This window comes from Lagopus muta, chromosome 2, assembly GCF_023343835.1.
Source record: "Lagopus muta isolate bLagMut1 chromosome 2, bLagMut1 primary, whole genome shotgun sequence".
Classification (NCBI taxonomy): domain Eukaryota; kingdom Metazoa; phylum Chordata; class Aves; order Galliformes; family Phasianidae; genus Lagopus; species Lagopus muta.
Window position 1 is genome coordinate 94,531,037 of NC_064434.1, and position 26,276 is coordinate 94,557,312.

General features: G+C 42.2%; 1 protein-coding gene and 1 long non-coding RNA gene across 3 annotated transcripts in view; one reads left to right on the forward strand and one right to left on the reverse strand.

Moving 5' to 3' along the window:
- Positions 1-164: 164 nt before the first annotated feature.
- SYNDIG1 (synapse differentiation inducing 1) overlaps positions 165-26,276 on the reverse strand; it is a 63,740-nt gene continuing 37,628 nt past the window's right edge. For both annotated transcript variants that reach the window (XM_048936706.1, XM_048936707.1), the window contains one exon: positions 165-1,897. In XM_048936706.1, the coding sequence (XP_048792663.1) occupies positions 1,739-1,897 (159 nt within the window). In that variant the 3' untranslated portion in view covers positions 165-1,738. The remainder of the gene's footprint in view (positions 1,898-26,276) is intronic.
- LOC125689500 (uncharacterized) lies at positions 1,867-10,494 on the forward strand. Its single transcript, XR_007375308.1, has 5 exons — positions 1,867-1,956; positions 5,934-6,049; positions 7,348-7,577; positions 7,679-9,428; positions 9,519-10,494. It is a non-coding gene; the product is annotated as an uncharacterized LOC125689500 (long non-coding RNA).

The window sequence follows — 26,276 nt, forward strand, 5'->3', positions numbered from 1 at the left end:
TTTCAGATAGGTGAACTCTGCACTGTGGCAAGTTTCACTCAGTCTATCACATCCATCCAAAGAAAGTGTCACACGGAGCATCAGAAGCTGTATACCATGTGTTTTAATAAACTTTATAACCAGCAGAAAAATAGTTTTGGATGTGTTTGTTCTCCTCCCTCCGAAAAAAAAAAAGTCAAGTCCAACCCAAAACAATGCCAACCCCCAAACAGAAGGAAAATAATTGTCCTGGAGCAAAACAGACACTAAATACAGATGGACACAAAGGTTTTTGGACAAATCAATTGTGTTGGTACAAACATAAGGCAGTGAGCAATAAAATGCTTATTGTCTCAATCAGTTTATCAGTTTGTATAGATATACATGTATACATACATGGATACATATATATCTATACACATAAATCTGTTGTGGGATGATATACATCTGTAAGACAACAAAATAAAAGGGTGACTGTGGGGAAGGAGTAAAGAAGAAAAGAGATGCATTGTTTTAGTCAGTGTAAGAACAATGCTCAGTTTCCTTGCAACATACCATTACTTTCCTTATCAAGACATCCATGGTTATTCTGTGTCCTTGGTCCATGGATGAGCCATGAGCTTGTAATCAAAGCGATCCACTTCTATGCTCTGTGCATGAGCAATACCTCAGAAATATATGAAGCATTCCTTCCTCTGGTTAATTCCCATGCTTTTCCATGTTTTGTAATTTAAAATTGGTTAGTATTCCAGTTTGCATTTTTCCCCCCACATTTCTTGCATTTGCTGCTATGCATGTCACCACAACAGGGTGGAGCAATCCTGATAAGCAATATGCCATGGGCATGTTCTGTTACCACGGTGTGACTGGATGGAGGAATTCATTATACAATGGATTCCATGCTACTTCGACCTCACGCTCAGTCTGCGGAGTCAAGTCATGCTGTAACCTCAGCTTTTCTGTATTGGGTGGGTCTGTGGGTCACGTCTTAATCCAGAAACAAAGAAAGGAAAGAAAAAATATTTTTTTATCTCCTTTTTATCTTCCATAGACACCTACCAACACAAGAAGAGTAGGCAACACTGTTCTCTGCTAGGTCTCTGCTTCACTCCTAAGCAAATGAGTCCTGCATTCAAAAAAAAAAAAACAACAAAAAAAAGAGTATTCTTCCTCCTGTTGCTATATTGCTCTTTCAGAGAACCAGCCACTGTCCATGCTTTCTCAGATCTCAGTGCCATGCTCAACAAGCAAGCAAAGCACAAGCTCATGCTGGCTGCAAAGTTCGTGTCACCAAGAAGGTATTAAGAGAACAGCTCAGTTTGCCAGCTTCTTGTAAACACCATATTGCTAAGAAGGCAAAGGCAAAATACTCTTCTCCACACTTCCCTTAGTTTCTTTTCTTTTCTTTTCTTTTCTTTTCTTTTCTTTTCTTTTCTTTTCTTTTCTTTTCTTTTCTTTTCTTTTCTTTTCTTTTCTTTTCTTTTCTTTTCTTTTCTTTTCTTTTCTTCCTTTTCTTCCTTTATTCCTTTCACAAGGTTTCATGTAGAGAAGCGGGACTTGTGCATCACAAATACAGCAACTATCTCAATCTCAGCCAGCTTCCCACCCTACTGCAATGCACAAGCCCATCTTAGCCTGTACCTGCCCCCAGAAGGTGTTTCTATGTCTCTGGATCTTTTTGGAAAACCATGCAGTCTGATCTGCGGTGGAGTTCTGCAGTGCAGGTGCTGGGCGGCTGGTTGTCCCTCTTTCCTGAGGCTCATAAGTGATTGTTTTTGGATAGATAGGCAATAAGAGCCACAGCCACCCCAACATAGATGCCAGTTCCAATTGTGATGGACAGCACAGCAAGGAAGAGTGCTCGCCGGGAGCTGGAGCTTGCGTGGTGGAAGTCTCCCTTGGCTACAGCTTTGTTTGTCTGCAAGATAAAGAACAGCAACAATGCAAGACATTTATTTGTTTCATCTGGAAATGAAGGTAAGATACTCTTCTTGGCTGAAACATATTCTGGAATATGTCAGCAAACTGATTGGAAATCAGTTACTTTTTTAATTGAATTAGATTGTTTGTGCAATTAAGATGATGACAGTACCAAAGGCATTTCAAGTACTATTTTTAAGTGCCTTTAAGCTTAAACATATTGTAGGATTTAATACTGTGTGTCACACTGATTCCTGAGATGGCTCAGCCTTTCCTGGAAAAGTGGGCAGATGGGCTGTGAGCCAAGGATCTGCTTGTAAGACTGATCCAAACCTCTGGTAATGGCATTGTATCTTCTACGTGGCTTTGAGTACTCAAGCAGCTGTCTTGAAATCAACCTGTTCAGCTGCAGATCCCAAAGTTACATGCCAGGCATTTAGGCTTGAGCACAATAAACCCCACAAAGTTGCAGCTTGTTAATACAGCTGAAATAATGAACTTAGAATACAGAACTGAGCTGATTTGGAACTGTGGTGATCCCACGGTCACACTGACTTCAACTGAACAGCCCCTGCAGAAAGCTACATCTGGAGTTTCAGGTGTATTCAAATCTTGGTTCTTCTAACATCCTATTTCCAAGCATTCTCAAGAATAAGACCCAAAACAAAAGCAAAATTCTTGCTGAAAGCAAGCAATTGAAAATCAGTTTGGGGCAGAACTGATCTACTGATTGACAAGACTGCCTGGTGCTTTCTCAGTGGTTCTCAATCTTACAGCATGAAAGGAGGATGTCTTCTTATGGGCAGTAGTGTGATATCGACAGGGTTACCCAGAGGCAGTAGCAGATGTGCTACCTACAAGAAAGGTCTTTTAAAGGCATACAAACTTAAGGTCTGAGACAGTCTTTGTTCCTTTGTTACAATGAGTGTGGAATTCTTAATGGTTTAATTGTGTTTCTCCAAAAATGATCATTTTGCTGGGACACTTTCTGCTTCATTGTCATCTAAGTTTCTGGGCAGTTTTTGCTCTATTTTTATCTTTATTTTTTTTACTTTCTTGCTACTCAGAGCAATTTATGGCAGCCAAATGACAAGCTTCCAAGATGACAACAAGGCTTCTGGCCTTTCTGTCAATGACTTTATCAGAACTGCCTCTTTTCATTCATCAACCTAATTTTTTAAGCATAATGCCTTATAAATGTTCCAGGAAGAAACAATGTCAAACAATACATACTGAAAGAAAGTGGGACCAGGCTGTAAGCAGGAGGAAAACGACCATTTCCAAACAACAGCATATAAACAACTTTCAGGTTTACACTTAGCATCATGTCCTTCAGTTCAGATGGGGAAGGCATCCTATCCCCTTTGCAAAGGCAAGCCCCTCACCAGGATGACCAATGATTTCAACAGTATCTTGCCTGGGACCTTCAGAGACTCCAAAGCAGAATCCTTTCTAGAAAAAAAGCACTGGTACTTTGAGGATCGTGGACACATTTACTAAGGTTGCTTGAAAGTCTTGATAATGGAAACATAGAAAACTTTACAAAGAGTTGGTCATTCAGCTCTCCTCAAAGACTTTTTCCAAGCAGTAGCTATTCACCAGAGAGTTAATAAAAGCCTGGAACAGAGAGGCTCCTGTTCACTGGAGTTAGGTTGGATTTGTCAGGCACAAAAGCAAATTCAGAACTCTGAAGTTATTTGTGCCTTTGGATAAACAGAAGGAAACAGTTCCAGCGTCCTCAAAATGGAAGAAAAGCTTGAGAATGTTGGAATGTTTCAATTTGACATTTCTCAAGTGTCACATTATATTATGGAAAATTCTATAATGTTTTGGACAGATCCCTTTTAAAAGAAACTTTGTACGGCTTTCAGACAGCTTTTTTTTTTTTTTTTTTTTTTTTTTTTTTTTTTTTTTTTTTTTCCACTTAAAAATAGACCAAAACTCAAAGGCAAAAGAAACCATTAACCACACTGTCAAGTAATCTGAAAACCTGACACTATGTCTTGAATGGATTCAATAAGGCAAGTTGGGTCTACCAAAAAATGACATGTAAAGCAACCCAAAGGGATTCAGAAAGCTGATTTATTGGGCACTAATAGCCTTTTTTTCCGATAGAATCTTCAACATAGAGAAAAATCAGCTCAGAAAGAACTGGATTTTTTTATTGATAAGCTCTTTGAGGACAGTCCTGACCTTTGTGAAAGGATGGCACCTATGCTGAAAAATTCACCTCGTTGCTAAAATTTTCAGTCCGGCCAAAACCAGATGTCTTGCATTAATTATGTGTTGCCATAGAGTGTGAATTTTACAGCTTCTGACATTATGAAATAGTTTGCTTTTACTTGGGGAACTGGACCACACTCCCACAGAAATTTCAATTTCCAATAAATTACCTATTGCAAATGATTTTTTTCCTTCAATCTAATGCATATCTCGTGATTTAGTAAAATCAAAGCCCTTCTATATGCAATTCTGGGTGTAGAGAGCATTAGTAAGAGCACATGGGAAGGATAATTATACATTCCTCCTTTAGTCCATTCATAAAGATTTCCACTGGGATGGAAACATCTAAACCACCCTCCATTAGTGTAAGACCAGTCTGAGGGATACTTATAACTAAGAATATTCTTTGTTGTTATCCTAATTACTAAAATAATCCCCTTACTCCCCAGTGTCACTATATGCAAATTATGGCTTTTCTTCATTTCTGGAAAACAGTTACTACACAAAATGCAATTGTGGCCAATTTTATTAAGCTAGCATCTGGCAACTAATAAGTAATTTTCCTGAATTCAAAACAAACAAACAAACAAAAAACCAACTGCCAAAAACAATAAATCAAGGACCTTTGGTATCTCTGTGTACTTTGAGAAAGTCCCTTAGTAGTAGTAGCCATCCAATAGTTTATGGCCTAGCCCATTTGCTGCCTGAAGTAAAAAAACAACACTACATTTGGGAGTATTCATGCCCAGGATGACCATGCTCTAGAAAACGCCATATAGAATTGGCTTACATGCCAATGGTACAGAGACAATTTTCTTCCAGACATTATTACCCAGTCTGGAAATGGATTTCTGGGAGCTCCTCTTGGCAGAGCCAGCTTTCATCTCACTGAAGCAGATGATAAAATATTTGCTTTCATTTTTTCTTTCTCCTGAAAAGCATGGCCCCGGCTATTAGTATTGCCCAGCTGAATACTTAGCTGGCATTATCTGGCTCATCATGCTTGACTGTGGAGGGTAATATAATAGAATTATAGAATGGCTTGGGTTAGAAGAAACTTCAAAGATCATCCAGTTTCAACCCCCATACCATGGGCAGGGCTGCTACCCAACTGCTCATGCTGCACAGGAACCCATCCAAGCTGGCCCTCAACATCTCCAGGGATGGGGCATCCACTGCTTCTCTGGACAGTGTGAGCCAGTGCCTCATCTCCCTCTCTCTGTAAAACTTCCCTCTGACATGTAATCTAAGTCTCCCATCTAGTCTAAAACCATTCTCCCTCTATTACTGTCTATCACTATGTGTCTACATGCATAAAAAGTTATTTTCTCTCCTGTTTATAATCCTGTTTACAAGTCAAAAACTGGTGCAGTAATGAATATCCAAATGCCCCATTAGCAAAGGCTTTGATTCACTAAATCGTATTCAAGCTAAATGCTTTAAGTTGTAAGATCTGCAAAACAGCTATTCTAATGGGCCTAAAAGTAGGTGCAGAAGTAAGCACTTTTCCTAATCAGAATTATATCATCTGTGGAGTTTTATGGCATTTCCTCCCTTCCTTGGCAAGACTGTGTCTGACAGCCAGATGATTGATGAACCAATTTAATGCAGTCTTTGGTCAGCAGTGGGACCAACAGGTTTGATAAACAGAGCTTGGGATGAGTGCAAGAGACAGGATGAGTTACGAGTGGGGAAAAATTCATCACATCAACACCAGGCTCCCTCACTGCACAGCCAGAAGATAACATACTTTTCTTGCAAAAGGTTTATATCCCTGGACTAACCCTGGCTTTTGTTTTGTGGACGTCCAGATATGACTGCTGACCTGCCAGCTATGGACATAGGCTGCCAGGTGCTCCAAAGCTGAAAACAGGGGCTAGAGTCAGCACTGACCCTCAATCAATCCTGCCTTCTGTAGGCTTTGGAAGTAAGTTGGGAAAAGGGCAGGGGTGGGAAATGGGTGCTTGGAGAAGGCGCAGAGACTTGGAAGTGTTTTCTTTGTTTCACTAGCAAAATGAATATCCTATTTAGAAACACTTTCAAGGAACTTCCCTGGAGTTCCACTTGAGCTTCTGCAGAACATATTCATCATTTTTCTGGGCTGCATGTTTTATGGACTGAGGGAAAACAGATACTGTACCTCTACAGATGCAAGGCCAAAACACTCTGTTGCATCCCACAGTGAATCATATATCATACTCACAAAACACCTCATCATAAATTGTATCTGGAGAAAAGAAACACATTGATCACATTTATTAGTCCTGCTTCATCTCCCGGAGGCTGGAGAGCAGGACAAGCCCTATGTGGTAGAGAGGGAATCCTGACATATTTGATCAGGTGATGGGAAGATTTATTTTCATTTTGTGGGGTGAAATATCCAGCAGGAAACAGGGATGTGCAGGGTACACGTAGTTCCTAGCCAGATTGAGAGTCTTACTTCAAGTGCTGCGCAACTATATGCCTCAGAATGAGGAGTGACTCATACAGAAGCTGCTTCTCCTCTCCTCTCCTCTCCTCTCCTCTCCTCTCCTCTCCTCTCCTCTCCTCTCCTCTCCTCTCCTCTCCTCTCCTCTCCTCTCCTCTCTAGGAAAGACCCTGGTCATTATTTTTTCCTTGTCCAACTTGTACTTCTAATCTTACATTTCTGGGCAACAATATCTCCTGACTTACACCACTTACTTTCTCTGAGGGCAAGAAAAGGATTCCAGAACCTTTCCTAAAGATAGAGATGGGAAAAGGATTAAGTCAGTGTTTGTCTTTGGATCATGACTGCCAGTCAGTAGCAAAAATGCATGGGGCTGGCAGGCATCAGGTACATGGGCTGGAACATGACAGAAGAGTTTTCATGCTTGAGAAGAGCTCTCTCTCAACAAAGAGGACTATTCAAGTCCTTTAAGGCAGCTCCACGAGCAGATATGCTGGTGGTTCTCAACTCTGCCAGGTATTTGCAAATTTCTTTATAGTAGTAACACAGTATAGTAACACAGAAACTTGAACTCAGTAGAAACTGAAGGAGTCTTTTAGAGGTTTCTGCCATTTCTGTTGGGAAGCTGGCAGAGGTCTCAAAGGGCCATTCCCTGGCTGGAATTTGGTGTGGAAACTGTTGGGAGTGGGTATCACCTGAAATGCAGGCACTCCTGAATAGACACACAAAGCTCCCAGACTCAGTGCTGAACTTGATTTCTGCTGATGCTGATTTTTTATTTTTTTTTCCCTTCAAAGGCAGGTATATGGGAACTGCTGAGTCACGGCCTGAACCTCTGATTGATCACCTGAGGTGAGCCATGAGTCAGCCAGAGGAGCACAGGTAAGGGCAATTCACCTGTGCTGCCGGAAGGGGTGGAGCCTGGTTCCACCCCTCCTAGACCTATTTAAGAGCTGGCTACCAGTAGGGAAGGATCTCCTCTGGAGATTGCCTCTGCTGGTGTTTTGTGAGTGAGCCCAGGATACAGGTAAGCCTTCTATTTATTCTCTTTTGTTATCATAGTCTGCTTTGCCTAACTCTCTTGTTTATTTTGTGATTATAACATCCTAATATTCTTTGATTATACAGCAGGCATCCAGGCTAGGCTGATGTAGCCTTTTGATAGCAGTGTTCAAAACTAATTGCTGGATCATCTCCAGGAAATTCCAATCCATCCTCCAGGTAGAGACTAGATACTTTGGGATTAATAGCTTTCCTTCAGTGAGGTATCAACTCTCTTATAAATGCTACCTTGAGCACTTGGAAGATGGAAAATGTAAGATCATGACTGTAGCCTACTCTCAACGTGTGGTAGCATCAAGATCCAGTTGGAATAGCTTATAGGGACAATGTTATATGTGAGATTATGATGAGATACCATGAGTGGTTGGGGAGTGATGACTAAAGGATGATAAAGGGATGTCAGCAGCACTTTCTTGACATCTGGAGAAGGGATAAATTGCTATAAGTAGCAGCTGCTGCTGCTTTGCTCAGAGCTCTGCCAGATGTCCCAAGTGCTCAGAGTAACAAAACAAAAGCCAATATGAAAGCTCATTCTTCAAGGATTCCTCTCCATCATGAATCCTCCTCATTGTAGTAAACATATTTGTGCCTTCAGTGACCATAGCATAGTACTGTGTGATGTAAGTGCATCACTGTGTGCATTTGCTGTTTTCCTGTAAATTACTAACTTCCTCTTCACCGTGACTGCACAGCAAGGCAACAAAACACATGCTGAAAGCAGGAGCAGCTGTCTATGCAAAGGCAGCAAGAAAGAGCGCAATGAACACCTTGTGTCTGGAGGAGTCCCTTGTATTGCACTTCAACTTCGTGCAGTTTAACCAAATTCAGCCCTTGAAGGGGCATTTCTCATTGGGTGAGCACCATTTTCTTTGCCCTCTTACAGCATAGGAACTTCCACTCTGAGCAAAAGCCCATCAAGCTCTTGAATCAATGATGGCTGATTGAAAACAAGAGAATTGTGCAAAGGGATTTTTACTACAACTTAATTGATTGATGCTGTTTTCACAGAAGGGGAAGTATTGGGAACAGTGTTTATTCCTGGAAGCTTAAGGAAGGCTCAGAATTGCATGTGAATGGGAAAAAGGAGGTATAACTGAAGACTAGGACAAGTTTGCCTCTTATGTGTATCAACTTTCGTAACATCTGGGTTTGAGCCATTAGATCATTTTGGTATCACTATTTTCTTCTGGAGCTCAAAAATATGACGTAGGCTAGAACATGATTCAGCCCCCGGCTGGTGCTGCCTGTGGCGTCTGATTGTATATTCAAGTGCAGATAAAACTATAAATGTCCGAGTGAGATTTCAACACTTGGAAAAACAAGAGAATAATAATGAGAACAGCAGGCGTAAAAGGCCTGAATGAGCAGAACGCAGAGAGATGTTTTTAGACTACCTCCCCAGCAACAGCAGTTCATTTGATTGCACTTGAGAGGATGAAATAGTGGTATAAGGGCAATTTTGTTTTCGTAGCAGATACAGGAATTTGAAGCCTTATGGCAAAGAAGATGATCTTCCCCCATCCACTTTGTCTCTAGCCCCCAAGTAGCCTTTGCCATTCTGTAATGAAAGAGGAGAAGAAAATCTGAGGGAGGACAGCTCCCATGGGTTTGAGCCTAGAGATTAGGCACGCATACTCAGGTAGCACCTATGTTTATCAGTAAATTAGTAGTGACAAATTCAGTCCTAAATGGTGACTCCAGATCTCGGACATCACTGTCAGAACCATGAGGATGCCATAGTTGCCATATGGCTTCATGCTAAGCCAAGTGCCTGAAAGTCTCACATGAAGTGATTGCACCAATCTCCAGCTACAAGGTGAGGGCTCTATTTGGGATCTATTTGCTATGAGTTGTGGTTTGTTTGGTGTAACCTGTCTGTGTTTCACTCCCTTCTGTCTGCCTCTAGTCTGCTTCCTCGCTGCTGATGGGATGAAAAGCATGACAATGGATACATCTGCTGCAGTGATCCTGGTCTCTCCTCATTGAAAAAGGTCACATGGCAGAAGAAAGGGTAGAAGGTGCTGCCAGAGAAAATCCTAGCCCTTGTCCCCCACCTCCCACCCTGAGAAAAGATAAGAAATGAGGCAGTTGTCTGGGAGGGGGATTCTGCCTTGAATATCACAATCCACATCTTGTGGTAGGAGACAAGAACAGGAAAAAGGAAGCACATTTACTCATCATTATGATGTGGTACTTTAGCCACATTCAGACAGTCACCAGAGAGCAAACGATGAAGACCACATATTTCATGTGACAAGACTCTTTCTCCACTTACTTCCCTGAAATCTACAACAAACACAGTGGTGGGAATAAAACCGCACAGCTACATTCCCTCTTTCATCAGTTCTTAGTTTTCTTCCAATCTTGATGCTCTTTCCCTTCCTCTCTTGGAGGGGCAATATACATGATCCAATTGGCTTTAGCAGACAGATGTGATTGATGTGGACAGAGAACTCCGCTGCTCCAAGATAGACTATGTAGAGTGGGATATGAGGAAATTATCTGAGAAGGATACTACTGGAGAAAGCCCCTCTTGTCTTTTCAAGTATTAACAAAATATTAAAATATAGGCAAGAAAGGTCACAGCTGTGTGTGGTATAACAAGTCATCTCTTCCTGAAGTATGTCATGCAAAAACAGGGAAAGTGAGGCAGGAAGGGGAAGTGCTGCGATTCTGCAACGAAAAGCAGAAGCTGCAGTATATCCAGGTTCATGAAAGGTATCCTGATGCCACTGAAGTTCTTTTACTTTAACATCAACCAGAAAGAAATCTAACTAAATTACAAAGGCTTCAGAGTGTCTACACAGAGTACTCATTGGTTTTAATGTATTGCTTTAAGAGGAGAATCAGTTTAGACTGCTAGAGCTTTCTCTATCAGCCAGTTCTGTAATAAGTTAATGTCCAGGGTATGAATGAGGCTGTTCCTTCCCATTAAGGACTTGATGTTTGAAAAGAGGCAAGCAGCTTTGTTTAGGAGCCCAAGAGGAAAATGACTCTAAATTAATTTGGGGTGTGACATCAGGAAAGTGCAATTGGCACAGCTGGAAATGCTGAATGTGTCTGTCCATGTCCGTTCCTCCCCCCCCCCGGAACACCAGCCATCTTGTGTGTCCAGGTGGCTTCTCTGGTAGAAGAGAGTTGTTCTGTATGAGGAATGGGCTTATCTCTGCTTATCTCAACACTGAATGGACCTCATTAACAGACTGGGCATTAGGAAAAAATTCTGTACTGTGAGGGTGGTTAGACACTAGAATAGGCTTGCTAGAGAGGTGGCTGATGGCCCATGGCTGTCAGTGTTCAAGAGGCATTTGGATAATTTTCTCATTAATGTGTTTAAACTTTAGGTTAGCCCTGAGGTAGTCAGGCAGTTGGACTTGATCTTTGTAAGTAGCTTCCAGTTGAACTATTCTATTCTGTGTTCTGTTCTCTTCTCTCTCTTACAGGAGCTCTGCAACTCTACTTACCTTACAGCATGAGTTGCTAATAGATTGAAAAGTTATCAGTGAGGGCTGATGGACAGATGTGCAGACAGACAAAGACCACAAATATAAATACAACTTGCAAGTTTCACCTTTGGTTGCATCTTTCCAGCAAAGAGATGCCCAACTTAACTTGCTATTGATTACACCAGGAATTCCTTTGCACATGATAAGAGTTGTAATAGGGTTAAAGAGATTGGCTGAATAGACATAAATTCAGTTCCTATAAACTTCTGATGGCCCACTTTCCTAAAGACAAGTAGGAAGGGCCAAAAACAATGTATAGAGCCCAGCAGCTTATGTCAGGAGAAAAAACCAAGACCCAATTTTCTGTCCCTTCTCTTTCTATACTCCAGTGTTGGGTCTCTCTCTGCAAGTAAGATATTGAGACCCTGGAGCATGTCCAGAGAAGGACAACAAAGCTGTGAAGGGTCTGGAGCACAAGACTTATGAGTAGCAGCTGAGGGAAATGGGATGGTTCAGTCTGGAGAAGAGGATGCTCTGGGGAGACCTTATTGCTCTCAACAACTGCCTGAAAGGAGGTTGTGGTGAGGTGGGGGTCAGCCTTTTCTCACAGGTAACAGCAATAGGATGAGAGGGAATGGCCTCGAGTTGTGCAAGGGAAGATTCAGGTTGGATATTAGGAAACATTTCTTCTCAGAAAGAGTAGTGAGGTATTGGGAACGGGCTGCCCAGGGAGGTAGTGGAATCGCCTCTCCATGTGACCTGGTGACACTATCTGGAGTCACCATCTCCACTACCAGTGGAGGGATTCAAGAACCATGGATATGTGGCACTGAGGGAAATAGTGAGCGTGGTGGGGATGGATTGGTTGTTGGGCATGATGATCTTAGGGGTCTTTTCCAACTCTAATGATTCTACTCCCCAACTCCTTGACACCAGCTGCTCCCTGCTGTAAGTCAACTCTCTCTAATCTTCTGAAATTTTCTCCAAGCCCAGGTGATAGTAGCAAACCCAGCAAGTGCCATGAAAATCTCTGCTTTAGGATGCTTGTTTCAGGTGTCTCAAAGGTCTGGTATTCCTTGCAAGTAGTGGCAGAGATATAAATGACTGGAAAAAGAAAAAAAATCATTTATAGCAGTACTTAGATGTCTTGTTTTATTTTTTTTCAAAGATTTGTTATCCTTTCTTCTGATTAGAATGAATAATCTACCCATGCTACTCAGAACCAAATAGTTTGATTTGGTCAAGTACCTTCATTTAATCACACATACTTTTTTTTTTTTTTTGGTACTTGATTCCATGCAATTATTGAAATTCACTTCAGATTAACCTGACAGTCTTTTTCTTTTTCTCCCTTTTTCCTTCCTTTTTTCCCACCTCACATTTGTGCAATGCCATTTGCAGAGTGGCTCATTCCAGGACAGCAAAGAGACTTTTCTTCTAGGACTGAGTAATGAAGCAGAACAAAGTGTTTGGGGGATTCTCTACCTCTAGCTCAGTTGTTCAGCAAAGTGCATCTTTTAAACATAAGGAAACAAAGAGTCATGGATGAACTCCCTTTCATTCTGCTTGCATAATAAATAACCAGAAGAGGCTAGGTCAGAGCACTGGGTGTTGAGCTGTATCTCCTATTAACACTATGTTTTTTATGCACAAAATAGTGAAGAGAATGATCTGGTACATCACTTCTGTTGAGCATAAAGGATTCTGCCATCTCCGTGTACTGCTGTATCTGACACTGAAGATGTGAAACTGTATTTATTTTTCCTTTTGAACTTGGCAGCAATGTGTTATTTTATTAGATATTTTATTAGAACTTGTTTTCTGAATTCATCACTGAAATTTTAGTAATTGATGTACTCAATATTATTTGGGAACAACATCATGAAAGCAATACAGAAGCATGTGGAGCTATTTGTTTATGGCACTACTGGAGACAGATTCTTGTGTTGGGTGGACATTTGGTTTGACCCAGAATTTTCATTTATTCTGTGGAGGGTTCAGCACTGCAGGTTTATAATGCAGGGTGATATGCTGAATCAATCCATCAGGCTAATATTCTACTCCTGTACCTTTTTAACTAAAGAGCATTGATTTTGTTGACATAAAAACTGCATATATTTAGGGCCAGAGCTCAAGGCACCACATCTTGATCAAAAACTGTTTACTCTTGCTTAAAGTATTTAGAAAGCACTGTGAACTACCGGATCCCTTAAGTCTCCCACTGTAATTTCTGTTACTATTCACATCAGGATCTTCTGAGCTAGTAACCAGTACAGCATATATAATAGCCAGTAATGGATATATAATTAATAATTCTGGAACTACTCAAACTGAATTTAAGATTAACAAGAGGTACAGGCAAAAGACTGAGAATGAAATGTGACATTCCTTTCTGATAGAGGGGAGAAAATAGTACCCAAAAATATGCTGAATACAAATCTGTGCTACTGGAATTAAAATACATATTTGTAAGAATTAACTCAAACATTTTATGTGGGTGATTTTGAAATATTTTGTTTTGCTTCTCAGCTTTTTTTATATATACATATACACATTAACTAAACCTTTCAGATGAAAATTCTTTCTGATCACAAAAAGGGATTTGGATTGTTTTTGCCTGAAAATGCACTGACATGGCATAATCCAACCTTTTCCAAATCTATTTTGAAAACTTTCTGAGATTAAAAATTTCTCAAAACAACTATTTTCTGAAATGAACACACACACACAATCTTAATAAGTCAATACATTTTTTTCTTTGGCTTTAACATTTGTTATTATGCATTCAGTTGTGGAAAGGAATCCAAAACTAACATGTTGTTTCTTCAGAAACGTGACTCTTTTTGAGTCCTACCCTCATCAGGACCAAAATGGCCTCAAGTGAACAAACTCTCATGGGGCAGTAACCATACTAGAAGAGACGGCCTTGACCAATGGGATATTTTGTGACTGCTCCTGGACGCAGACATGAAGCTGCCTCTGGCACCTTGGAGAACACCTACAAGGAGGATAGTGGGGATATTATCCATGACTAGGTAGCTCATATTGTGAAGGAGACCTAGGAACTGCACTAAGTGGTGTAATCACTGCATGACAAAAAAGTTGTTCTCTGCCCTTCATGCTTATCCCTCAAAATCACCCTTGGATGGGGAAAAATGAACAACAAGAAAAAAATACGCTTAAAGAGAGGCATCCTACCCACACACCCACCAGTATCTACTAATGCCAGCAACACTTCTGCTCTGAGGAATCTAGAGAGCATGCTCATCTTGACTCAGCTCCGCACTTATCGGAGGAGGACTCAACAAGATCTCATTTCTCACTATGGAGAAAGTTCATCAGCAGTCCTGAAACAACTCATTTGTATTTGTCACTGGTGCTGTTGGCATGGAAATAGAAGGCCTAACCTTGTATTAAGCTGTCAACACCCTGAAATGACTGCTCCATCTTTCCCATGACTCAGCGTCTGCAAGACAAGAACTCCATGTTCTCCAGCAACAACACTGCAGCATGGTCGTGCCAATAGATTCCAGCTCCTAATCTCTGGTGCGCAGAGGTCTTCCCTCCTACAATGCAGTACCCCATGCACACAATCCTGCGCATCACTGGTACATAGGGTTGCATGTGTGAGACCTCAGCCCCCTGTAGCTTATTTCTGCTCCTCACGTTGGGTCTCTGTTCCTGGTTCACCCTTTCTTTCTTCTACCCCTTGCTGCTGCTAAGGAGTGAATCACCTGCCAACTACTTCTAAAAGCTTTTCCCAAATCTGTCTGGCTGCCAGCATCACACAAAGTCCAGTAAGACCCTACACCCGCAGTGCCTTAAGCAAAAGACTGAAAATAACTGTGGGACCCCTGTGAGTCTTGCAGCACAGAGCTGCTGATTTTCCTCTCTGTGATGGCAAAAACATCCTGCTAATGCACCTTGCCTGGGTCTGAGCCAGCTCTTATTCCTGAGCTCAGGAAGAAAGCAAACAGGCTTAAGACATACCTCAAGGATTCTCTAGCTTTGGTACTCCCTCTTCCTCCAGCATCTTACTGACTCCTGCAATAACCACTTTGTAATAATGTTTTCTTGCTGCAGATGTGCTCCCTGAATCTTCTCCTTTTGCACTAAAGAAGGAGCAGAGCTGCAGCAGTGCTTACACTGGTGTACAGAGACTGTTATCATTTTGATCCATGGGGGCCCGCAGTCAGAAAATGGTGGAAGGAAGAGGCCATCCCAAAGGTCTGTTCCCTCTTTAACAAACCGCTCCACAGGAGTAGAGCTCTTCCTCAGTGGAAACCATTAGTACACAAACAGGAGCCATGATTGTCTAACAGGGAGAGCCCAGATTGCTAATAAGGATCTCTTTTAGAGGCTCTGAAGGGTCATAAACAACCTGGCGATGTTTTTAAATATCTAAGTATTCCAGGGTGTACAAACAAGAAGGTGAAATCTGCTCCCCTCTCTTTCCCTTTCCTTCCATCTGCTGCATATGGTAACACCTCGCTGTCTGCCATTTAACTGGCATCACTGCACCTGCCTGAAGAAATGGAATATGAAAGTCAAGCCAGAAGAACGACCACTGCCTGCGCTGCCCCACTGGCAGCAGGAGGTCAATGCATCTGCATATACATCCCTATCTGCATGCCCTGTGTCTTGCAGTGCTGTCACAGAGTGGCAGGGACTGCACAGACACATGGCAGCAGGACGCAACTCACATGCTCCCAGTGATAAAAGCCTCAGCAGGATGCAAGCTGACAGAGGGTTTTGCTCTGTGAAGCGCAGGACTCAGAAGTCAGAGCAGATTCCCTCTGATTTGAAACATTTTTACTCTTTGCCCTCCAACCCCTTCCCTTTAAGGTAATGGGAGCAGTGTGCAACTTCGGGTGCCCAGCAGAATGAGAGCCACTGTGGAGAAGCAAGCCCCCTTCACATGTCCATCAGACAACGCGTGCATCACTTATCCTGAATGTACTCTTGCCAGGGTTTTCCCAAGAGAATATATAAGAAACAACAGACCCAGCTCATTCACACAGCAGCAATTCTACAGGGAAAGGTATGGAGGAATGTCCAAAGGTGGTAGCAAGTGAGCAGAAGGAAGGACAGGGTGCAGAGATATAAGCTGGGTGAATGCTTGCACATAAAGCACAAGGGAGTAGCTATAGCAAGGCTGCGATAGCGAGGCACAAACCAGTCCTGATCTGGTATCTTCGTTGTTTTTATAAATCAGACAATTTCAGCAGTAAGACATTCACATGGAGAGGGATCTGATAATTAATCATTTCAGAATTCGCTCTCTCCCCTCTCCTACCCTCTCCCTTCCTCCCTCTCTCTCTTTCATCTCTTTGCACCACTGGGCTAATACATGTTTCACGATTGAAATACAACCTTTGTGAAAATATTCCAGTAAAATATTCATGAACAACCATTTTCATTATTTGATCAGTGCTAAATGACTTTGTAATCATTATACAGGCAGAGGTCTAAAGGACTGCTGCCATAGCGCTCTGCTCTCCCCCAATGCCTTCTTTTGCTCCCTCTCTACTTCTCTCACGTTTTCTATGTTGTAAATCCTCAGGGACAGTTTCATGCATTTTTTCTTATCCTTCCCAAGGTATTAGCTGTGACCTGTAGATCATGGGTAACATGATGGGTAATCTGGCAAAGAGCCTTGGGCTGGCAAAGGAGGATATTGTGGAGCAATTGCTCTTTGATGCTTGACAGTACCCAGGCTTGTGAGGTCTTCTCCACCTGGAGTCCTGCCTTTTCCCCAAGGTATCATCTTCAGTTCTGGCTTTTCTGTGGTCTGGCCAGATTAAACAGATGGGACGTTCCTGTAGTTAGAGAAACTGTGAATGAGCTCCCTAGAGAAGCCCATAGTGTCTCAATTTCTTTGTAGGTTGGTGCGGACTTTGGGGCCAGATCTGTGTATTTCTCCCAGCTTCAGTTCTTGAAAATCACTATTTAATCCAGCTGTGGCCAGCAGAGCATACAAAGGAAACAATAATCCTCTTGAAGCTGCCTGTGTCTGACTTGCCACAGTCCATGATTATATGCTGATGAAGAGAATACTCTTGATCTTCAGCTTTAATACCAATTCCTTCCCCCATCATTTCAACTGTTCCTTTCTAACACTGGATTTCCTACTTCAGCAACAGGAGGGGAAGTCTGGCTAATTCAATTATAGATGACAGTGGGGCTCATCCTCACTTTCCTCCTTACTATTAGAGAAGAACTTCCCTTTTCTGGTAGCAAGGACAATGTGAAGCTTGGCCTTAGCTGAGCCTCTCTGAAAAGGTTATCACAACCGAATGTCAGCCCCCTCATGTCACATTCACCTAGGGATAGCATTTCTCATGCACAACATTTATCTTTGTTTCCATTAACATTTCTATTGTGATTTACTGTTGTGATTGGAATTTCCAATAAAAATTCTGAGCAATGACACTCAAGCCTTCAGCCTGGAAAGATGCTGCTCGTAGAAGAGGAAAAGATTGTTACAGGGCAGGTATGTCTCGCTTTAAGGCCCCTATCATCCTAGAAAGCCATACACCTGGTGTTGCTTCACACTTTTGGAAAATGAGTGGGCAGAGGCAGTGTGAGGTGGGGCACATCAGGACCATGCAAGGAAAGATGTGCTGCCCTTCACAGCACATCAGCTGCCAGATGAAGACCATAACTCAGCATAGGCCTTCTATAGCAGAAAACTAGGCAAGTCTCAGTCACAAGTAGATTTCCGCTCAGACCTGATGAACACTTTATCTGTGGGGCGCAGGAGGATGTTGTGGGACATGCAGCTGGTATTGCCTAGGACAGAAAGCAAGGTAGATCAATGACCAAAGCAAAGCACAAAAGCTGAAATGCAACTTGAATATATGCCACAAGGTCCTATTTACACTTAGAAAGCAGGCGTATTTATAAAGAGAATGCAATGGCAAGAGAAAATTGGATATGGACATTACTGAAATTGCTGAAATCCACATAGACAAGGATAGGAAGTTCTGCATGTAAAACCACAAATGACAACTGTGACATTTACGGCCCTGGGTCCCCACTGCCATCCCTGTCCCTCTTGCACAGATACTCTGCAGAACTAAGAGTCTATTTCCTTGGAGCACTTCCTATCAACAGCCATCAACTTAATTTTGCTACAAAAAAAGCCAAGAAAGAGCTCATGCCTGGAATTCCAAGGACAGTCATATCACATTTGAAAGCAAGCTACACATGGGGGTTCTCTGGATCTCACACTCCTCAGAGGTGCAAAATGGAGGTGGTTTCTTGGGGATGCAAATGCAGGAGACCCACTAGCACATCCAGTACAGCTTAAGAGAGGATGGAAGGTGAACCAGGTTAGTGAGATGATTATAATAGATGCTAATTCTCAAACAACATGCGCTGAAGTTTGCTACTCTTGACCTTGAATAAAACATCCATATTCACTTTCTGCATCAGTGCTAGTCTATGTGCTTCTAATGCAATTTGAATGAAGAAATAAATCTGAACAGCAAACATTTTCCACGGTGGATGATGGGGAAGGTTTACAAAAAAAATATCAGCTGCACAATAATTTAAAACATTCTGAGCAGCCAAAATACTAACACATAGCAATGTTTAATTATATAAATGAGCTTTTGCAAAATCATGACTTGTTTATGTGTTTTATTAACTGATGGCTACTAGGTCACCATTCTGATGGCAAGAAATTGGTTGGTTGGGTGAAAGCTAAGACTGCTCTCTTTGGCTTGCAGACTGATCACTGCATCGAAGCCATATATATTATTATTATTATTATTATTATTTTTAAGAGAAAAGAACTCATGATTTCATTTATGGTGAGTGGCTGGAATTTCAATAATTTATCTTTCTTTTTTTTTTTCCAAAATACATGCATTTGCATAGTTGTGACTTTCAAGTCACATATAAGGCATTTTTAGCCAGCGCTTGGAATAACTGCTTGTCAAGGAGTATTGAAATCAGGCCAGCTACGCACTGGAGTAAATTTAGGAACATTCCTAGGTTTGCATCTTAATTAAGGGTCTCAGTTTTTGTACTCACTTGCATCACATTGAAATGAATAATGCATCTAGGGAAAGGAAGAGTTCAGATCCCTCTAAAGGCAATGCCTGTCTTGAAATGAGACAGTGAGTGGCAGATATGCCATCAGTGTAAAACCAATGTCACTCTAAACACTGGGTCATTGCTTTAATAATACAGTTGGTCAATATTACATACTGATTTCCTTTTTGAAAAGGATATAGTTAAGTTGCAACTGTTGCTAAATATTTCCATTGTTCTAATTGCCTTATTAATTCCAGACAAAGCCTTTTCAGGCTTGTAAAGGGCCAGAACATAAGATGTGTTTTTCTTTAGGTGCTACAAAAGCAGAGCCCTCTTCTATTAGCAGTTCTACTTCTGAAATCAGACAAACAAAGCAATACGGTGGATGGGTGGTAGCTATTGCACTGGATGATGGTCTTGGGCCTAAAAATGGTTAAAACCTGTTACTTTACAGGCATGTGAAACTCTGTCCTGCATAGAGACACCTATCAACTCTGAAGTAGAGAGCCTTATTCAAAGAGCACCTTATTCAGGACAGTGTAGATAATCTTTCAGGCTGAGACATCCTTATTGCCTGCCCCTGAGCAGTTCTGAGTTTACCTCTCTCCACACGCCGAACCTGGAAATCATCCCTTGTAAGTAAGGAGGTGAAAGGAGAAAACTGAAATCTTGCTGACAGATATTCACTACCTTGTTCATTGGCTTGTGCTGCTTACTGCACTCCTCTGGGACAAACAGGGAGTGGAGCTGAGTCCCCAGGACAAGAGCCACTGAGCAAGAAGAGTCACAGATGTTTTCTGAACACTGGGCTGCATTTACACAAGTTACTCAGGTGTGCAATTACACTTCCACAAGCAGGTAAGATAGCATCGATATTTTCATTTCATACATAGCTGTTTATCTTGTAGTTGAACAGTCTCAGATGCAGAGGCTAGAGGTGGCTGATTTCTTATGCCAGTTAAGATTTTTAGTGATGGAGATAGAAAGCGAGAGAGACGGAGAGTCAGATAGAGAGAAATCAATTTATGAAACATAGCACTGAAGAAGTACACTGTAATGGCAAGAGACTGAAAAAAAATAAAAAGCTTTGCTGCAATTAGGCATGCATAATAAATAATAGTGGCGTCCTGTTACTTCTCTGGAATTTGAAATTTATTGTCATTTGTATGCTATAACCAAAAATACCCTACCAGCATCATGCAGTGGGCTGACAAGGCTTTTATCTAGACAAGCACAGAACACTTGGTCAGCTCTGATTTCCATCCTGCCCTACAATAGCCTTCTCCAGCCAGAGGGAATGCCAATGCTGATGATGTCACACCAGTTCCAGTGGCTGCTGGCACAGGTTGTGCCCTCTGCACAACCAGAGCCATATGTGCAACTAGGCAAGAATCTAGAGAAAAGCATAAGGATCACACAGGTGAACTACCCAGGGACTAATAAGGGACTTAGGCATGAAACAAGAACAACATCCAGAAACCCAATGGTCTGCCCCTATAATATTTAGAAGTCTTCAATAATGTTCCTGGCATTAAATTTGACTGTCCACACTTAAAGTTAGAAACGTCCTCCCTTCAGCTCTTCCTCTAATGAACTCCTGAGGCTGAGGCACGTGCAACTCTGCTTGAATTAATCAGAAGGGGACATTTTGAATGTATGCAAACCTATACACACTTGGACACACAATATCAGTGTGAATAAAATCACTGTAAGTCAGATGGAAAAATAATGCAAAAGCCACTGGATGGAGTTTTGAGTGAGGATAATTCTTATTTAGGGGAAGAAGTTGCTCTTTTTTTTTTTACCATTGTCAGGTGATCTGTGTTGAGCAGGGGTGGCATTTGTGTTTTGCAAATGGGCCTGGACTATCTGCATGGAGCTGCAGCTCTCTCCTCTGTTGTTTAGCTTCCTTTGAAACTTTCTGAAACAGTTTTTTTACACCCACCCACACAGCAAATGACATGCTCCAGGGCTGTTCAGGGAACTTAGCAACACACTTCTGCAGGGAAGCCATCAGCAGCCTGGTCTCAGGCACTTCTCAGTGTTTGCACCAGCTCTTCCTCCAGCTTTTCCTTCCACAACTGCAAAGACATCAACACTCCTTGGCAGGGGTCTTGCCTCAAACAAGAGCAGCTACCCTTTGCATTAATAATCAGAGTGCAGTGCATGGAATAGGTAGAAAGCAGAATCTTGGGTTGCGTAGCAGAGCCTTGAGTCCTTTATCCCAGCCTTGTGCCAGGGTGGCCCACCTTGCTCCAGCTGTTATTCAATAAACAGATGGCAGCAGCTCCTCAGGGCAAGGAGTGTTGGTGATAAGCTATAGGCAAGACCAAGAGAGGATGCAAATGTAAAATGCCAGCCTAAACTGCACTACAGTTTGTCCCAGTCTTTGGTGCACAGTGCTACCTCAATTTGCTGTAGGGGCACATGGAAGGAGCATGGGAAACCCTCCATGTCCACAGGACAGGATTCTATGGAAGAATGGAGGTAGAGGGCCAAAGTGCATGGCTCAGATAGAGATAGGATTCCCAAGAGTGTAAATGGCACTGGTAGCCAGATGCAGGAAAGGTGCCTATCGCAACCCTGCTAAGGAAAAGAACTAGATGAGTCCTTGACAGAGAACAAAAAAAGTGTGTAAAGGGTTTGGGGGCAGACAGAGGCTGGACAGTCAAGCAGACCTTGATGTCCACCAACCATTAGCAACCTGGTTCAGTCACCAGCTCTCCTCTGATGTCTCCTCATCAGGCTGTGCAGCTGGTGGAATGGGTGGTACACCTCCCTTTTTCAGGCAGCAATTACTCCAGGCCTCCTTACAACAGAGACATGTCATCTGCAGTGGTGACCTGAAGTGGCCTAAGTACAGGGCACCCACAGAAAGTTGGATTCACCAGTTCCATTTTATGAGCCAGACCCCAGATTATGCACAAGTTGATTTTTCAGGAATGCAAGAGCCCAAGTGAGGATTTAATGTAGTGCTCTAATTTAGTGTTTGCCTACCTGAATCCTTGGAAATCTTTCCTCTAACAGTGTCAGGCTTGAAGGTACTTTTTGGAGGCCACCTCTTCAGAACTAAAAAAGCTAAAGATCACTGCTTGTTCCACCATCAGGCAGTACTGCTATCCTTTCATCAACTCTGAACCAGGAAAAAAAATCACAAGCTTGCACAACATGAAAAACAAACACACCAAGAGAGGCAAGGCTTCCCTGTACTTGATCTCCAGAAACAGGAAACAAAAAATGCTCTAGTAAGTGCAAAAGAGCGGGGCAACAACAATGTGCTGCTTCCTCTCAACAGCCCCTTAGTCTTTAAAGAATGCTGCTTGGAAGGTTGCTATGGAGCAGAAGCTGTTTAGAGATCTCAGATCCCTTTGTTCATTTTGTTTGTGCCTTTTTGTGGTGAAGATCTCAGCAGAAACATCAGCCTGGCTAAAATAGACACTGACAGACCTTAAATATTAATAAACATATCTGCCTTCTGTAATTTGAAGTAACGTCCCAGATAAGGGTGCTGTGAAAGCACTGTTTTCTTGCAAGGTCTCATTGAAGAGAAGAAACATGTCAAAGGAGGGATGTGCAGAATTTGCAGAAGAGGGTGATGGAAATAGCTGTGACTGTTAGCAGAGCACACAGAGAAAGTCCTCCTGCTGTAAGTGCTAAGCTGCATTGGAGGAAATAGTTGTCAGCTGGTATAGATAAACAGCCCCAGCTGTCTACAAATACACGCCTCAAGGGGGAATTCATCATAGCTCTTTCTTCACCAGTAAATTTGCAAGGCAGAAGCCTAGATTTACAGAAGCAAACAGCAGGGTCTGGCTGGCAATTATTCCTGAAAGTGTTTTATGTTTGTTTGCCTGTACATGAAATTTGATAGAAGAGCACCACTCTATGATGATTTTTCTGGGAAAGTGTAAAAAAAAAAAAACTGCCAAAAAAAAAAAAACCCCCTTCAGTTCTAATGCTCTACTGCAGTGATACTTCAATGGAGCAGCACTTTGCTTACTGTTCATCTCCATCTCATCTGAGGACTCATGCCCCCATAGGACTGCCTCTCCACTGTGACAAACCATGGTCAGGGAGCCCTGGGATGCTTCTGCATAGAATCTTACTGAAACTCAAGATGAGAACATAGGCAGGAGAGCATTTCTGCATGAAGGCATATAGCTTTTGAGCTGAAAACCTGTGTTTTCTCTCATTTTGCTTTGCCTTTGGCATTCTCAAAGTATTTTTTCCCCCCTTCTTGTTGTACTCTGTTCTGCAAGGAGCTAAAAAAGCAACTCAACCACTCTGCTTTTGGACTAGCTGTCAAACCCTTTGTGATGGTTGTAAACATATCAACACAGCCTGCTGGTATGAACTGATAACTATTTTTAGTCATTCAGTATGGGTTTACTGAACATGACCAAGCATGTTTCTTCCTGCTTCATTAAAATGAATCTTAGTAGGAAATAGGGAGTTAATACAACAAAGCACCAAATAAGTAAATACTGGCCCCTAAATACGGTCTTGAAGTCAGCAATCTTACAAAACCACTCATCTCACCCTCTAGGAAAGTTGCCAAAATAGTACATCATATGCAGTTTTCGTATGATATCACACCAAGCAAAAGTGAGTGAGTTGCAAACATTCTAGAGCTCATCAGTTTGGCGAGATTCCCTTCCCCAGCTGAAGTATAGAGTTGAAGAAAGAAGTGAAATATAGACTGTCCTGGAAAGATGAAGACACTGCCCAAAAGCCAGAGAATCAGACAAAGCCTGGCTGTGTAGCATCACAAAGAACACCTCTGATAAAAAGAGCAATTTAAAGGGAGCCATGCCAGCAGCCTGATCTGTCTCATCACTCAGAAATAGAGCACAGAGGATTAGGCAGAAGTAATCGCATATTATAATGGTAGATTTTCTATATCAGATTGCAGTCACTCTTCCTTTCCTCTGTGACATTCCTAATTTTGAGGGGCAGTAGTTCTTTAGGAAACACTACTATAAGCACACTATGAGGAGTCAGGTTTTACTGCTACAAAGCAAATGTGGTTGATTGTACTGTTGTCCAAACAGAATGCTGGAAGAAAACTCTACACTTAGGTTAAAAGTAGGTGAAATTCAAACACTAGATGAGTTTTTGCATCACGATGAAAAATAAAATCTGATTTTTAAACGCAGTTTATGACAAATGGAGAAGAGTTGCAAGGAAAGACTGAATCTCCAGGTCTATGACTAGACCCAACTATTTATGAGAAGCACTGCATGTTCAGAACTAAATTCCTACCAAATGTGAAATTTTGAAGCCTTGAAAGACTTCTCAGGATAGAAAATTATTCTTTCGCTCAAGCTGATGGAGAGTCTACTGATGGGAGGAGGCAGGCACTAAGTTTTTACCACAAATTCTGCCCCGATCCTTGAAGAAATGATGCAGTTTTCAGTTCCAGTCACCTGCCTCCAGGGCTCAAAGGGTGCTGCCATTATGCTTGCTAAGTTGAGTGGCAATCCTGATAGGAGAGCAAGCAGTAGCAGACTAGGATTTGTAAATGGTCTAGTTCAAGAAAGGCTGCAAACACACCAGTTATCAAGTAGCCAGTAAACTGATTTGAGACTGAGATAGATTGCTACTGTGTGAAAGACACGTTGGTATGCTTTTCCTGAGCCATGCTGAAATTACAGAGCCCAGCGCAGAGGCGTGATAATAGATCAGTTCCAGAGTGTATCAAACAGGTATCAAGAGAGGATTGTAGCAAAGCCAATGATAATCTTTTAGAAATCCCAAGCTCTGCCTAGAAATATTGCAAAACTATTCCTGACTGTTCATCTCTACTGTTTTCCCTCCCTGCCAAGGCAACGTAATAGGACACCTCCCTCCCTTTTTCTTCTAGAAAGCTTTTCCTAAAGTCTAGCCCAGACCCCCTACACTGCAATCTAGGGCTGAGTTTCTTTGACTACCCTGAAGCAGACGTGAAGAATAAACTTACTCCCTCCTTGTTTGCACCTGCCTTTCCACACACTTGGAAAGCATCCCTGCATTTTTCCCTGGACACCTCTTCTTCAGACTCTCTGCTCTAAGGCAGCAGGAGCCTTAGCTGGCACAGAGGAGCTGACAACATTGCCACACTCTGAAAATGCAGGCAACAGCAAGAAGGGAGGGCTGGCACAGACAGAGATAATAATATGTATTATACTGAATTTTATATGAGAACCAGAAGGCTCTTTATTAGATGATTTTCTTCTTTACTACTCCCAACGGAGCAGCAAATGCATATATTAGACTGTAAACCTCTACAATGCAATCTATGTAAATCACAAATATAAAGCCATGTAATTGTCCCTCATGGTGATCCAGCATCAGCACTGTCAAAGCCAAGGGGGGGGCATTATTGCCTATGCTAGCAGAGATAACAGAAAGGACTTTCCCCTCACTTGGGTTGCTCCCCTAGCTCAGCTCTGCTGAGGTGCCAGCAGCTCCTTTTTTCCCTGGCATAAAAACTGATGCACAGGGGCTGTGTAAGCAAATCCCTTGCTCAGTTATCCCCAGAGATACATGGAGGTACATGGGAGCCAGGAGCTGAGCAGCCTCAAATGTAATATCTACTCAGTTACTTGGCTGGAAATCTCAGTCACAGGGAATTGAGAGGAATTGTCTGTAAAGAATTTTCTGAGGATGAGGCACAGACCTTCCCAACAGCAGAAGACATGGTGTCATCACAAGGAGATGAATCCTGAAAGGGTCAGTACAAGCGCCACCCTTGACTTGCTGGGCACTGTAACCCAGCCTCAAGTTTGGAGGGAGCCTTAAATCAGCCATCAGTCCATTTCTTTCCCATTTTTCTCACCAGGGACTTGAAAGAAAATGTAGAGGAAGCAAAGAGAAGCACAAGAATGCCTGCCATCCAGGATGTAGGTGGCATTTTCTGGTGTTGGGGATGCTTACGCCTCTAGCAGCAACTGCAGGGAACCTGCCCACAGACAGCTCTGTTTAACGCTTGCCTCTAGGGAAGCACATTCACTCACTGTGAAAGATGCCATTAGGAACAAGCTTCACCAGAGGAAAGCTCACTGGCGAAATGATCAGTGGCACCTAATTTCCTGCTAAGAGGCATTTGCTTCCTGAGGGCCAAGTTAATGGAGTCCGACCGGGTGTTGATTTGGTTATCATTCGCTGCTAGGTAGATGGATAGCATTGTCCTGAGG